Genomic DNA, 16,916 nt, shown 5'->3' with positions numbered 1-16,916 from the left:
GAGTGTAATGGGTGAGAGAGGAATTGAGGAAGAGAGGAGGATGAAGGAGGGAGGAACATGGGGGGGAAATGGGACATAGAGTGAGGGATGGGAGAGGAAGGGATAGAGTGACAGGGAGGGACATAGGAAGAGGGAAGAACATTGGGAAGAGAGGGACAGAGGATGAGGGAGGTATGGATGAAGCAGGGACACAGGATAGGCAGAGACAGGCAGAGGGAGGAACATGGGCAGAGAGAGAGATACAGAGAGAGAGAGAGAGAGAGAGAGGAACATAGGAAGAGGAAGGGACATTGGGAGAGAGAAGAAGACAAGTCAAGAGAGGTATAGAGGAGGGAAGGACACAGGAAAAGGAGGGACAAGGAGAGAGAGGAACATGGGGAGAGAAGGACAAAGGGAGAGGGACATTCATTTGGGGAAAGAGGGACACAGAGAAAAGAAACATAGAAAGACATAGGGATGTAAAAAGAAGGAGGAACACTGGGGAAAGAGGGAGTTATGGAGGAAGGAAGGACACAAGGAGAGGAAAGTAAAGGGTGAAGGAGGGAATAGGGGAGAGAGTTAGATAAGGGACATTGTGGGGGACAGGGAGATAGGGAGAGAGAGTGATATTGGGGGAGAGAGGGACATGGGGGAAAGAGGCACATAGGAAGAGGCATATTTGAAAAAGAAGCCCTGAAAGTCCAGTCTATTTTAGAAATTAGGGGCTATTTGTGACTCTAACAAGTTCCTTCTTTGTACTCAAAAAGCCACACTAAAGTACTCATGGTAAATGAAAGATAAGGAATTACAGATAGAAATATACAGAAACTAGGTCTTTGAAAAAAGCTATGAAGAAACAAAGATTTTTGTATTATCTTGATTTTTATTTTTCAGGATGAAAGAAGTAAACATGCTCATGTATCCAACTCTCTGAATGTTTGCTTTACTACTGAGGAATGGAGAAAATGGCCCCATCTGCATGGTCCTTCAGATTGTTGTCACAATAAGTAACATGGCATGTATCAAGGTAAAGTACATGGTATGCTATGGCAAGTATTATTTTTACATTCAAATATGTTGCCAAAATGGGGTTACAGCATTAAGAGGCCAGTGACGTGTTGTTGAATTGTAAAAGCCCATGGAAAGCTATAATCAGGCCAGATCTAAAACCATGAAGAAAAGTTGCTTTTACACAGTAAAAGCTGCTGACTTCAAGCTTTAACGTCTAACATATAAGGCCCACGCTGTGCAATTCTCACACTAAGCCATAGCCTAGGTTTCCAGATGTCTTTATTATGCTGAGAGAAAAATAAATACAAAAATCAAACAAATAAAAACATGCCAATGAGCCTGGTGGATGGCTGTGCAGTAAGTCATCTGGGAATACATTAGCCTTATGAGTTGCAGTTCTTAAATAAAGATTCCTGGCTGTGTTCCAGTTTTATACAGCAATAAGCTCATTCCATAATTTATGCCTCATGACAAATGAAATCATGGTGAATGACCACAGATTGCTGAGTGTGTTATTCCAAGGAGTAGCTGAGGTATTCTGGGAAGTAAGCTAGCCATGTTTGGATTTCTCTCCTGGGAAGATTAACCATCCAAAAGGATATGATCCAATCATAATTTCAACAGTCTTGAAACCATTAAAGACTTTACAAAGAACATTATTTTTAGCTCCATGATACCAGTGTAACTTCCTAGTGGGCAGTTTTTAACCCTCACTATCTTGTTCCCCTGGGAAGACATCTTATCCATGTAAAATAAAAACAGTCTCCATCCTGCACTTTGTACTTCTGTACAACTATTTTCTAACTGCAAATCCCAGCTGCTGATTTTATTTTAAGGAGTGAAGAGTACTAATTAAGGTCAACCAGCTGTGTATTCAGCTCCAAACAGCAGTTATGAAAAAAAATACAATTTTCCTTTATAATAAAACAAAATATCCAACTCTAGGACTTGAATAAACTATCTGAAATTAGTTATATATATATATATGTATATATATATATATACATATATATACACATATATATGTAAAATATATATATATATTACATATCAGACCAGGATACATTAAATGTTGCTTCTTTTATCAGCTTTTCAAGTATTTTATTTTATTCATATCAGAATGTAACTATGACATCTATGACTGTTAATCCAGGCCAAATAGACATAGGTCAGTTTTTAAAGCTTTTATCCATTGCAATCGTGAATGTCTTTCTAAGGCTAAGATTCTATGAAGCATGTTGGCTTCAGAAAGTGAGTGCATGCTGGCAGTTTCATCTACTCAGGAGACAGAGGCAGGAGAGTCATTTGACCTCAAGAGTTCAAGTACAGATTGGGCACATAGCAAAACCCTGGAGATGGAGGGAAGAAATACACCTATTAAAAATTAAAAGTAGATATTCATGGATTAAGAGCACTTACTGCTCTTGTAGATGATAGATACCCCCAAGGCAGGTAACAACCATCTCTACCTCCAGTTCCTAAATACATATATACAGGCAAATACTATACACAATAAAATATTTTAAAGTAATACAAAATAAATAAATATGTTGCCATAACCTCAACAGGCTCCAAAAAGATAAGTCTACCAAACATTTATTTATACAGACATCTACAAATAAACAAACATTTTCATAAGTTTAGCTCATTTAGGCTTAAAAATCATCTTGTAGGAGAATTACACAGCCAGAGACAGTAAAGAAGCAACGTAAGCAGTGCACACAGTTGTCCAGAAAGGTTTATTTCTACGACATGACATTTCCCATCATGTCACCCACTCTGCTTTTAATTTCACTTCTGTAGCAACATGGAAAACAGCCTAGCCTTCTCTGCAGTCAATAGGAATTTTGGATGAAACTCAGACATGAACTCAGTTTTCCCTCCAATGAAACACACAGTGTGTTAATTACATAAAGAATGTTATGGGATCATTTTGAATGTGGAAAACTTTTCAGAGGAATTTATAAATGATGCTTGGGATCCAAAAAAGGCCAAAGCAAATATTGCAATCAAATTACCAAAAGTGGAATGGGGAGGAGATTCCATGAGCTATCAGTACTTTTATTTCAATGATTTGTTTTTATTTCAGACTGTCTTCTTTTCCATGGAAAACTAGTTTTTGAAAATACTTCAAACAAATATCACAACTCACCTGTAGATGGAAAAGGAAGCTACTGATCGGATAAGGGATGCCACAGCCCCCACCTTGGCAGCCTCCACAGCTCCCCGCACACGGTACTGCACTGTTACTCCATAGCTAGTAAAAGGCTGGTTATAAACAACGATCTTCCCTCTTGCCTCTGATGCCCGTCTCTGAAGTTCATCAAATGAGGTCACCACCAGCACTTCTGCTGTGATGCCTAGAAGTAAAAGTCAGACAATTATGATTTCTTATCAGCCAGGTGGAATTGGCACACAAAAGGTCACACATGTTCTGTTGGCTACAAGCAAACCGAGTGCAGATTGAAGTTTGAGAGCTAGTTACCATGGGAGCAAGACTGCAGAGTTAGTCAGCTGCCCAAGAGGGAGCCAAGACATTCAAAATAATATAACATACAACTTAAGGTTTTTCAACTCAGTGTCAGCTGACATTAAGTCACAAATTGCTTGAATAGATACTTTTCCTTTCTATCCAAAGAAATCCTGGATTTCATTGAAGGGCACTGTTTATTTTTAAAATTGCATCTCATAAATTTTAGTAAAATGAAACACAAATTTACTCCTTCATAAAGCTATTTTGATATGTTACTAAACCTCTCTCAAAGGGTGGCAGCCCAAGAAGGACACTCTTAGAAAACAATGTTTTTATGAATGTGCCTTCTCCTGAGAACAATAAAAGTCAGCATCTTCCCTTTCTTCTTTGGATACAAACACCCCAAAAGGATGTGCAAACTTCTTGTGCTTCAAAACTTGATATAGTTCATCACCAAAAAATACACCACTATGCTTCAAGTAAAAAAAAAATCAGAATATGTATAAATGCCCTTGAATCTGTTTGCTCTGATTATATTTGCCCTTTTCCTCATAACTCTTTCCCACTTTACCACACTTTACTGATTAAAGGAAGAGGGGTTCTGTTTTCCAAGAATTCATGCAAACACATGTAAACATATACACATACAAACAGACATATATACACATATACAACTACACACTCACACACATGCACACATACATACACATACATACAAACACACACATGCACATACATACATGTAAGCACATACACATATGTACACACATATATACACTTAAAGACATATACAACACACGTTCACATGTACACTCACATAAACTCATAGAGAAGAAAGATGCAATGGCTGAATCTAAGAAAAAGACATATATTCTTGTTTTGCATTATGTATATGCTAGGAACTGAATTTCAAGATTAGCCTATGCGAGGCATGCACTCAAATGCTAAACTACAGTCATAGTCCCTGACGTTTATTACTCCATAGATTTAGCCAAGCAATCACTAAATAGATCAGTAAAATCTAAAGTAATGAGCAAATATCTGTTATATTTTCTTAATATTATAAACTTGAGAATTAGGATATTGGGTTTTTTGGAGGGAATTGTTTTATTTTGAAAACTTAAAAGATGACATTATAACGGTAACTGTAACTTGGGAAAATTTTTAGCAATGTCCTCATGTACAAGGAAATTCTAGATTTCATTATAAGTTCACCATAAGAATCCGAATGGGGTTACAAATCTATAAGCATTTCTCTAGTTACAACTCAGAACTTAATTTCCAAACCAAAAGAAACAATACATAATTACAAAAAGAAAGAAACAATTAGCTTTCCAAATAATATGCATTGAAAATATGAATGAGGATTCAGGTAGACAAATTCTGATACTCTGAAACCCGGATTTTCCTTGAAATTTGACTGATGCCAAACACCTATGAATACTTGATTTTCGACAAAGAAACCAAAACCATTCAATGGAAAAAAGACAGCATCTTCAACAAATGGTGCTGGTCCAACTGGCTGTCTACATGCAGAAAAATGAAAATAGATCCATATTTATCACCCTGCACAAAACTAAAGTCCAAGTGGATCAAAGACCTCAACATAAAACCAGATACACTAAATTGGTTAGAAGAGAAAGTGGGGAAGACCTTGGAACTCCTTCACACAAGAGACAACTTCCTGAACAGAACACCAACAGCACAGGATCTTAGAGCAACAATTAAAAATGGGACCTGATGAAACAGAAAAGCTTCTATAAAGCAAAGGACATTGTCATCAGAACAAAACAACAGCCTACAGACTAGAAAGGATGTTCACCAATCCTATATCTGACAGAGGGCTGATATCCAGAATATATAAAGAACTAAAGAAATTAAAAAGCAATAAATCAAGCAATCAAATTTAAAAAATGGGGTACAGAGCTAAGCAGAGAATTCTCTTTAGAGGAATACAGAATGGCAGAGAAACACCTAAAGAGATGCTCGACATCCTTAGCCATCAGAGAGATGTAAATCAAAACGACCCTGAGATTTCATCTTACACCCATCAGAATGGCAAAGGTTAAAAACTCAAGTGACAACACGTGCTAGAGAGGTTGTGGAGAATTGGGAACCCTCCTTCATTGCTGGTGGGAATGTAAACTTGTACGACCACTCTGGAAATCAATCTGGTACTTTCTCAGACAATTAGGAATAGTGCTACCTCAAAATCCAGTTATACCACTCCTAAGCATATATGCAAAAGAATCTCAAGTACACATCAAGGACATTTGCTCAACCATGTTATAGCAGCTTTATTTGTAATAGTCAGAAACTGGAAACAACCTAGATGTCCATCAATGGAGGAATGGATACAGAAATTGTGGTACTTTTACACAATGGAATATTACTCAGAAATTAAAAACAAGGAAATCATGAAATTTGCAGGCAAATGGTGGGATCTAGAAAAGATCATCCTGAGTGAGGTATCCCAGGAGCAGAAAGACACACATGGTATATACTCACTTATATAGTCCTATAAGATAGGATAAATATACTAAAATATATACACCTAAAGAAGATAAACAAGAAAGAGGACCCTGGGTAAGATGATCTATCCTCACTTAGAAAGACAAACGTTATGGACATGGGAGTAAGAGAAAACAAGAAAGAGTACAGAAGCCTACCGCAGAGGGCCTCTGAAAGACTCTACCTAGCAGCGTATCAAAGCAGATGCTGAGACTCATAACCAAACCTTCGGTAGAGTGCAGGGAATCATATGATAAAAGGGGGATTTAGTATGACCAGAAGAGGACAGGAGCTCCACAAGGACAAAATATATCAGGGCACAGGAGTTCCCTATGACACTGTTTCTCCAACCAATGACCATGTATGGATATAAATCTAGAACCCCTGCTTGGATGTAGCTCATGCTAACTCAGTATCCAAGTGGTTACCCTAGTAAGGGGAACAGGAACTATTTCTGACATGAACTCAATGACTGGCTCCTTTACCTCCTCCTACCCCCTGAGGGAAGAAGAGCCTTGTTAGGTCACAGAGGAGAACATTGCAGCCAGTCCTGAAGATACCTGATAAGCTAGGGTCAGATGGAAGGGGAAGAGGACCTCCCCTAGCAGTGGTCTTGAAAGAGACAGGGAGGAGTTGAGGGAGGGAGGGTAGGATTGGGAAGGAATAAAGGAGGGGGCTAAGTCTGGGATGTAAAGTAAATAACCTGTGATTAATATTAAAATAATAAAAATTAATTTAAAAAAAAGAAATTGTGCTGATGACTTTCAGCCTTTCTTAAAGTTTGAATGGTTCAATCCAACATGAAATTCAAACAATGGGGTAATTTTGGTATCTGGACTAAAATTATTAGAAATAAAACTAAATTTCGACAAATTTTCAGAATTGAATTACTAGCAGGCTGTTTCTTTACTATAGTGAATACCTCAAATTCCTTTGACACATGGAAGAATGGAAACTTCAAGAGCCATAAAACAACTTTGAGAGGCCAGAGGCAACATAAACTTTTCTAACATCTATATGTCAAAGCCCAGCACCACAGAACTGGAATAAGAGTTTGAATTAATAAATTTTTTCTGAAAGCAGAGTCCTCTCTGATTCATTTATCTGTTTTATCCCACCATCCAATCAATATTCAAAACACAGAGAAATTTTCCATTTTGAAATCAACATTGATTTGAGACCATGTCTCTTGCCCCTTTTATGAGTTCTCATTTTAAGTCCTTAACACCTTTATTTTAGACTTTTATAAACCCTGCCTTCCCAACACTTTCATTACTACTGTCATCTCTGAGTGGAAGTATCTGGTTTCTCTGAAGACTCAGTTGTGTCTTGTGATGTTTTACTGCAAGCTGCAAGCTGTTTTTGGTGCGAGTTGTCTCATGCTTGGGACGTGAATTTGGCCAGCTAAAAACACCCATGGATGGACTTTGAGGAGAAGAGATATAAAGATGCTCACAGACAGTGAGACAGGGCTTTTTGCATGAATGACACTTTTTGGTCTTCGTTCTTCGACACTTGACTTTGCAGAGAGAAACATTCTAGAGGACTTCCTCAGAGCAATACACCTGAGTTTTTTGGCTTTCACTGACCTGACCTGTGCTGCTATTTTGTGTTGGTATTTGGACTGGACTGCTGTTATCTGGACAACAAAGAGTGGACTCTTGTTTTACAAGGAACTACTTGTAAAAAAAAAAATGGTCTACAACTTCATTTTTGTAATAAATTTCTCCCATACCTCTGGTCAGTGGGTAGAAGGGGGGGTAGGAACACTGAAAAACCCTAAATAAAGTAGATTTGTTGAAAAATCTAAGCCTACACATCTCACTCTCCAGCTTATCTCATTCAAAACTCCAAGAAGCTTCCAACTAGGACTATATAAATTACTAAGAAGTCAGATCTTTCCCTGGCACTGGTGCTTTGTATCTGTCCTACTTCTCTCAAAGACTCACTTTTCAGCCTGTCATTCCAAGGCCGTCTACATTTGCTTTTATTTAGACTTCATCAGTACTGATGTTAATGTTCTCAATCTCTGTCTCCACTAATTTTGTTTATGGTGTCTTTAGTCACACTCTAGTATCTAGTACATCATGTCTTATGGACCTCATTCTCCCAACTTCATCATCTGAACAATTCACTTATCTACTGGGATCTCATCGAAAATCACTGCTTGAAGGAACAGTTTCTGGACTCCTGTTTTCTGTTCTGACTCCCATAGCTAGTAAGGCCTAGCTATATACTCATCTCCCTCCAGGCTTTCAGCACACCTTAGGTATAACAATATAAGAGACAAATTAAAACTCTATTTGCTACTCTTTTTACTGCCCAAAGATGGTCTCCTTGGGATTTGGAAAACTAACATAGTACCTGCCAGTATGTGAATAAAGTTGGTCACTGTGTGTTCCTTGATTAAAATTGCTCCAAATAATATATCATTTTCTAGGTCTAAGGCATGTTCTGAATGTACAACTTGACCTATAAAATTTGATAGTCCTTGCATAGTCACTGGAGAATCTGGTTCTCATACCAGATTCTCATACATCTGAAAATCAATAACTGAAAGACAGTCTGAATAGAAATACAAATTTCAGGTACAGGGACTAAGAGTCTAGAACATAAGAACACTTGCCTGAATATTTTCCTTTTACACAAAATTTTACACCTAGCATTGAAACAAATCTAAAGGACAAGACCTGAAACTGAAAACAGTGCCACAAAAAGTCAGAGATAGAAACATGCAAACTAACAAATACTAAGAGATATAGCTCAATTTGGCAGCACATATAACTAAAATTGGAACTATACAGAGATTAGCCCAGCCGTTGCACAAGGATGATATGAAAATTCATGAAGCATTCTATATTTTTGTGACTCTAGCTGAGCCTCCTAAAGGGAAAGTGGGGGGACATGAAGACTGAAATGACTACCTACTAGTCAGGGGGGAATAGCAGAAAGAGGGTAACAACAGCCCATTGACAAAACCTTTGATCTAAAAATTATCCTGCCTATAAGAAGTACAGGGATAAAGAGGGAACAAAGATAGAGGGAATATCCAACCAATAATTGGCCCAAACTGAGACCCATGTCATGGTAGAGAACCATGGTAGAGAACCTATGGTAGAACACTATTAATGATGCTCTGCTACCCTTGCAGACAGGAGCCTAACTTGACTGCTGTAGGGAAGTTCCAGCCAGTAGTGGATTGAGACAGGTGAAGGGACTTGCAGCCAAGCATGGGGCAGAGCTCTGGGGATCCTGTGAAAGTGTTTGGGGAAAGATGGAAGGATCTGGAGGAGAAAGAACTTCACAAGAAGACCAACAGAGAAAACAAACCTGTTCCCATGGGGTTTACAGAGACTGAGACATTAACTAAGGAACATGCATGGTCTGGACCTAGGCCCGCTCCACATATGTCGCTGATGGGTAGTCATCTGGGTCTCCTCGCGAGTGGAGATGTGTATTTCTAACATGGACTCGATTGTCTGCTTTTGGATCACTTCCTTCTGGCAGGGCTGCCTTGCCTGCCCTCAGGGATGGCGATATGCTCAGTCCTCATGTGACTTGATGTGCTGGGCAGGATTGATATGGGGGAGTGGGGATCCCTTTTTATGGGGCAAAGGGAGAGGGGAAGAAGGAAAGAGAGGCAAGGGGTACTGGGAGGAGAGGATGGAGGGGCACCCTTGGAATGTAAAGTAAATAAACTGAAATTTAAAAAATGTAAAACAAAACAACACACACAAACAACAACAAAACAAACAGTAACAACAACAACAACAAAAATCCCACAAATTCTAAGAGAACTTCCTGCAGTGACATAGACAGTGTACCCTAGAGCTGACATTTTAGCCACCAGCTATGTATGGCTACTGAGCACTCAAAATATAAGTAAGATGACAGAGAAACTAAATTTTTAATGTCATTTAATGATAATTGATGTGTATTTATATTTAAGCAACCACATAGGGGTAGAGCTCAGTCACGACAGCTCAAGCCATTAAGAAGAGCCCATAGCTGAGAGCATTACTGCTGGTCCCAAGGGATTTGTTAATGACAGTCAAAAAAAAAAATGTGAGTCATAATGATGACCTCCTCCAGAGGTCACAAACCAGGTGACAGTACTCAACAGCCACATTTGGAAAGGCTGGGTGTGTACGTAATACCACACATGGTAGGAAGGAGTTTGCCCAAATTGAATGAAATAAAATAAGGCCATGTGGAAAATTCCCCCATTCATGTTTTGACATGCTACACCATGGAAAATTGTCATGCTGTCCTACAATTTGCAGCTCTTATCCATACTTTTCTCTCTCTTCTCCCTGTTCTCCCATTATACAAGGTTCAAAAAAGCTCTGAGAACAGTGCAATGTCCACAATAAGGCCTGCCCTGAAATTCCTATTCATAACTTCATCCAATTTCCAAATTCTTAGTCTGTTATTTTTTTTTGTTTTGTTTGTTCATTTGTTTTTCAAAAGTCAATGATTGGCCTGAAGGGGTAGAGAAACCGAGCTTTTTAACAAGACAAATAAAAAGACATCAAAGCAATCCTTTTGGGGCCTTCCTATTTATAAACTACATATTTTACTTTACCAAGAAGAACAAGCATTAAAGATTCAAATTAACAAGGGTGTGTCTTAGACAATGTCAGAATATCTTTCTGGACATTAGGGACGAAAGGAATATTCTATACTTAGGATAATAGAATCCAGAAAAGAAAGTTAACAATTTTAGAAGATTACCAAGTACCAAATAAATGAAAATATAAATTAAAACTTCTCAAACTCATCATAATCTGACAGGAGGAAATTATGAAGTTTCCTATGAGAAACTAAGAGTGCTTGACACAGTTCCAGGTGCTTGAAAATGGCTAAAAGAACATTCTCAGATAAAGTGAGTTTAAACATGTGTAAAAATCTTATATTTTTGGTTGTGATCTTAGCCTTTAAAGGCTTAACTATCTTGGAAACTGGGTGGAAGAGGGTGTGGAGAGGAGAGTGGGATAGGGATCATTTGTGTGGAGATAGGGGATGGGAGGTGAGAGGGCAGCGAGTGGGAAGGGAAACTGAGGGGGCTCATTTCCAGGACAAGCTCATCCCTGTGTGCATATGGGGGTAGCTCTAGGTGAGACTCCTAGCATCAGGGAACATGGAGACTGAAGTGGCCATCTCCTAGCCAGTTAGGATTTGAGTGGAAGGAGAGGGACATCAACCCACTCACAAGACCTTTGACCCCATATTTATCCTGATTACAGGTTTTTCAGGGATAAAGATAGAGCATAGATTCAGGGAATGACTAGCAAACAGTTGGCCTATCTGGAGTCCCACTCCATAAGAGAGAGCCAACTCCTGACACTATTAATAATACTCTGTTTTGCTTGCAGACAGGAGCCTAGCATAACTGTTCTCTGAGAGGCTCCACCCAGAAGCAGATTAAAACAGACAATGAAACCCACAGCCAAATATTAAGTAGAGCTATAGGAGTCTGGTGGAAGAGTTTGGGAAAGAATAGAAGAACCTAGAGGGGATAAGAACAAAACAAGAATCCAATCTAAGATGGTGGCACCAGGAGGACACTGTCTCTGACAAGCAGAAGGATATCAGTGACTGCACAGCAACCAAAAAACCGAACTCTGGTCTCTAAAACACCAGCGATTGTGTTTCCCAGGTGAGAGGAAATCCCATGGTGTGGGAAGCAATCTAGCCTGGTCTCAGGTTACCATGGTAAACCACAGAAGAGTTCCCAAGTCCAGGCAGACACTTGGTTGCCAGCTCAGAGCCACACACCTGCATGCTCTGACCACAATCCCAGACTGAACTGTGGGCCCCACAATACTAGAGACTGGATTTTCCAGTCAAGTGAAAACCCCAAGGTGAAGGAAACAATCAGGACCAGCCTCAGGTCACCCAGACAATCTCTGGAATAGGTCACAGCCTCCTGCAGGAGCTCAGCTCGACCCACCAATCCAGACAGAACTATGGGCCCCAGAGCACCAGATATTGGGTTTCCCTGTGGGGAAGAAACCCCACAGTGAGGGAAACATCAGGACTGACCTCAGGGCACTCAGCTGAACCCACCCCACATAAAGCTCTCCAATAAAGTTCTGGGGTTCTTGCAGGCACCCATTCACCAGCACAGAGCCATTTACCTGTGCCTGCCTGCTCTACTCACCATCTCAGACTAAACTGTGGACCCCAAATCACCACAGACTGAGTCTCCCTGTTGGGAGGAAACCCCATGGTGGGGGAAACATCAGGTCAGAATTCAGGACACCCAGCTCCAGAAAAGTTTCTGGGTTCTGCATGATCCAGGATCTAGCTTCTTGTTGATTACCACTTGGGTACTGGGGCATAGAGTTCCAACCTGAGACCTACAGAAGCCTAGGATTCATGGTATCAGCCCCCACATACTGTTCCAAGATGCAAGAAGTATCCCTAACTAAACTAAGCAAACCATGGGGCTCCCTGGTTCTTCAAGAGGGCTGTGCCCAAGAAACACAATGTAAGAGCAGCAGCAGCAGATCACTAAATTCAGAGCAAGAAACCCAGTGGCAGGGCAGCTGTCACCAGGACTTCTCCTAGTAGACGACACCCTCCCTAAGTACCAACCACCACATTCACCCCACAGATCCATATGCCTGAAGTGGGGTGTGGCACTTCCTGAGAAGCACCAGCCAATCAGTGACCATACCCAAAAAGCTGAGGAGACCTTCTTCAGGAACAACCATCTTCCTGCCCAGGGGATTCCCCCCACCCCAGGATTCCAGCAGGCACCAGAAACTAACAGCCAACACCTGAGACAGCCAGATGGGTAGACGCCAGCATAAATGCACAACCAACAAAAGCCAAAGCAATATGGCATCACCAGAACTCAGTTATCAAGGGGCAAGCAAGCCTGAACACCCTATCACACATTTATGCTTATAAAGAAGATAATAGAGGAAACAAAATTCATAGAGAAATAGAGGAAGATAAAATCAAACACAGTATGGCCATCCATAAAGAAATACAAGAAGATGCAGGGAAATAGTTTGTGGTCTTCAGAGAGGAAATATTAAAATAATGAAAGAAATAAAAGAAACAGAGGAATGTTCAAACAAACAGGTAAAGGAATTGAAGGAAAAATAGGAGAAAACAGTGAGACAAGGGGAGGAGGACCTCTCTTCTCAGTGGACTGGGAGAGGGACAAGGGTGGGGAAAAGGAATGGTGGGTTTGGGAGGGGAAGAGGGAGGGAGGTACAGGGGGAATAAAGAGTGAATACACTGTAATTAATAAAAATTTAAAAAGTAAAAAAAAAAAAAAAGAAAGAAAAAAAAGAGGGGAACATAAGACAGACACTGAGGAAATCCAAACAATCATTAGCTCTTACTTCAAAAGCCTGTATTCCACAAACTTTGAAAATGTAAGTGAAATGGGCAATTGCCTTCATTGATTCCACTTACCAAAACTGGATCAAAACCAGGTAAATAAATAGTCCTATATCCCCTTGGAAATAGAAGCAGTCATCAAGTCTCCCATCCAAAAAAAAAAAAAAAAAAAAAAAAAAAGCCCAGGGCCAGATGGTTTCAGCGTAGAATTCTATCATACCTTCAAAGAAGAGCTAATACCAATCCTCTTCAAAGTATTCCACAAAATAGAAGGAACATTACCAAACTCATTTTATGAAGCCACAGTCACCTTTATACCTAAAACTCACAAAGACTCAACAAAGAAAGAGAATGTCAGGCCAATCTCCCTTATGAACATTGATGCAAAAATATTCACATACCAAATCCAAGAAAATATCAAAGGTATCATCTACCATGGCCAAGTAGGCTTCATCCCAGGTATGCAGGGGTGGTTCAATATATGGAAATCCATCAATGTAATCTACCGTATAAACAAACTAAAGGAAAAAAAAAAACACATAATCTCTTTAGATGCTGAAAAAACATTTGATAAAATCCAACATTCATTTATGTTTAAAGTCCTGGAGAGATCATGGATAAAAGGCACCTATCTAAACATAGTAAAGACAATATAAAGCAAGCATATAGTCAACATCAAACTGAACGGAGATAAAATTAAATCAATCCCACTGAAATTAGGAACAAGACAAGGCTGTCCACTCCCTTCATATTTCTTCAACATAGTTCTTGAAGTCCTTGCTAGCGCAGTAAGACAATTAATGGAGGTCAAGGGGATTCAGTTTGGAAAGGAAGAAGTCAAAGTATCACTATTTGCAGATTATGTGATGGTATATATAAACGACCCCCACAATTCTACCAGAGAAATCCTATAGCTGATAAAACACCTTCATCAAAGCAGTTGCATACAAAATTAACTGAAAAAAAAATCAGTAGTCATCCTTTATACAAGCAACAAATGAGTTGACAAAGAACTTAGGAAAACTATACTCTTCAAAATAGCCACAAATGAAATAAAATATATTGGTGTAACTCTAAAGGAGCAAGTAAAAATGAAAGTCTTTTTCCCTCTTTTTAAGTAATTTAATTTACTCTTTTATTAATTACAATTTATTTATTTTGTATCACATCTGTAGCACCCTCCCTCATCCCCTCCCCAATCCCTTCCTTCCTTCCTTTTCTCCTCCCATGCCCCTCCCCAAGTCCACTGATAGGTGAGGTCCTCCTCCTCTTCCTTCTGATTCTAGCCTATCAGGTCTCATCAGAGCTGGCTGCATTGTCTTCCTCTGTGGCCTGGTAACGCTGCTCCCTCCTAAGGGAAAGTTGATCAAAGAGCCAGCCACTGATTTGTCAGAGACAGTCCCTATTCCCCTCACTAGGCAACCCACTTGGACACTGAGCTGCCATGGGCTACATCTGTGCAGGGATTCTAGGTTTTCTCCATGCATGGTCCTTGGTTGGAGTATCAGTCTCAGAAAAGACCCCTGGGCCCAGGAATTTTGGCTCTGTTGATCCCCTTGTGGAACTCCAGTCTCTTCAGGGTTTGTCATCACCCCCTTATTTCATAAGATTCCCTGAACCCTGCCCAAAGTTTGGCTATGAGTCTGAACATCTGCTTTAATACCCTGCTGGGTAGAGTCTTTCAGAGGCCATTAATGGTAGACTCCTGTCCTGTTTCCTGTTTTCTCTCTCTTCCAATGACATTTGCCTTTCTGAATGAGTATTGATCATCTTACCAAGGATTCTCTTTCTTCTTTATCTTCTTTAGGAGTCGAGATTTTAGTATGTCTTTGAAGAAGCTATTAGAAGTTGAAAATATCTTCTGTGCTCATGAATTGGTAAGATTAACATGGTAAAACTGGATGTCTTACCAAAAAAAAATCTACAGATTCAATGCAACACAATTCTTAAAGCTCTTGAAAGAGCATTTCTCATCTTCATAAAGGAAAATAAGAGACCCAGGATAGCTAATATAATTCTGTACAAGAAAAGAACTTCTGGAGGTATCTCTACCCCTAATTTCAATCTATAATACAGAGCAATAGTAATACAAAACTGCACGGGAGTAACATAAAAACAGACATCAATGGAACCTAATCGATGACCCAAAATTAAACCCACACAGCTATGGACATTTGGCAAAGAAACCCAAATGATACAACGGCAAGAAAAAGGTATCTTCAACAACTGGTGCTGGTCTACCTGCATATTTTCATGCAGAAAAATGAAAATAGATCCATATTTATCACCCTGCATAAAACTCAAGCCCAAGTGGATCAAAGACCTAAACATAAAACTGAATATACAAAATCTATCAGAAGAGAAAGTGAGGAAAAACCCTGGAACTCATGGGCATAGGAGAAAACTTCCTGAACAGAGCACCAACAGTTCAGGCTCTAAGATCAACAATTAATAAATTGGACCTGAAACTGAAAAGTTTCTGTAAGGCAAAAGACACTGTCAATAGAACAAGATGGCAGCCTACAGAATGGGAAATGATGCTCATCAACTCTACATCCAAGAGATGGCTAATATCCAAAATATTTAAAGAACTGAAGAAATTAAACACCAGCAAAAATATAACCCAATTAAAAAATAGGGTACAGAGCTAAACAAAAAACTCTAAACAAAGGAGTCTTGAGTGGCCAAGAACCACTTAGTCCTCAGGGAAATGCAAATCAAAACGACTCTGAGATTCTGTCTTACACCTACAAGAATGGCTAAGATCAAAAACTCAAGTGACAGCACATGCTAATGAGAATTTGGAGGAAGGGGAACACTCCTCCATTGCTAGTGGGAGTGCAACTTTATACAGCCACTTTGGCAATCAACCTGGTGCTTTCTCAGAAAATTGGGAAAGGCTCTACCTCAAGTTCCAGCTATACCACTCCTGGGCATATACCCAAAAATGCACCACTATACCATGAGGACGCTTGCTCAATTATATTCATAACCAGCTTTATTTGTAATAGCCAGAAACTGGAAACAACCCAGATGTCCCTCAACCAAAGAATGGATAGAGAAATTGTGGTATGTTTACACTCAGCTATTAGAAACAAGGAAATCATGAAATTTTTAGGCAAATGGATAGAACTAGAAAAGATCATCCTGAGTGAGATAACTCAGACCCAGAAAGACACACATGATATAATCTCAATTGCAAGTGAGTATTAGCCATATAATATAGGATAACCATATTACAATACACAGATCCAAAGGAAGTAAGTAACAAGGAAGGCCCAAGAGAGGATACTTGAATCCCACTAAGAAGGAGAAATACAATGGATGTTGAAAGTGGATGAAGGAAGGTAACTGGGTGGGCGAGTGTGTGGGGAGGGGTGCAAGGGTGGGAATGGAGCAAATGTGGAAAGAGTGAGAATGGGAAGTGAGAGGGCTGGGAGAAAGAATGAAAACAAAGGGGGGAGGACATTTCTGAGACATGCTGGAGTCCTAGGACACCACAGGTTCCTGGAAGGATACGGGGGTGACTCTAAGTTACGCTATTAGCTACAGGAGCCACTAAGCCACTTTAGCCACTAGCGAC

The 16,916-nt window shown here is 39.7% G+C and overlaps 1 protein-coding gene and 1 non-coding gene across 4 annotated transcripts in view; one reads left to right on the top strand and one right to left on the bottom strand.

Moving 5' to 3' along the window:
- The window catches only part of Cpq (carboxypeptidase Q), a 581,425-nt gene that overhangs the window by 419,428 nt on the left and 145,081 nt on the right, over positions 1-16,916 (bottom strand). For all 3 annotated transcript variants that reach the window (XM_055620026.1, XM_055620042.1, XM_055620034.1), the window contains one exon: positions 3,143-3,350. In XM_055620026.1, the coding sequence (XP_055476001.1) occupies positions 3,143-3,350 (208 nt within the window). The remainder of the gene's footprint in view (positions 1-3,142; positions 3,351-16,916) is intronic.
- Positions 8,736-8,838, top strand: LOC129691617 (U6 spliceosomal RNA). The gene has a single exon (XR_008722512.1). It is a non-coding gene; the product is annotated as a U6 spliceosomal RNA (small nuclear RNA).

This window comes from Psammomys obesus, unplaced genomic scaffold (genome assembly GCF_907164565.1).
Source record: "Psammomys obesus unplaced genomic scaffold, mPsaObe1.curated_primary_1811, whole genome shotgun sequence".
In the NCBI taxonomy this organism is placed as follows: domain Eukaryota; kingdom Metazoa; phylum Chordata; class Mammalia; order Rodentia; family Muridae; genus Psammomys; species Psammomys obesus.
Note: the sequence above shows the minus strand (reverse complement) of the source record. Positions and strands in the feature narration are given on the sequence as shown.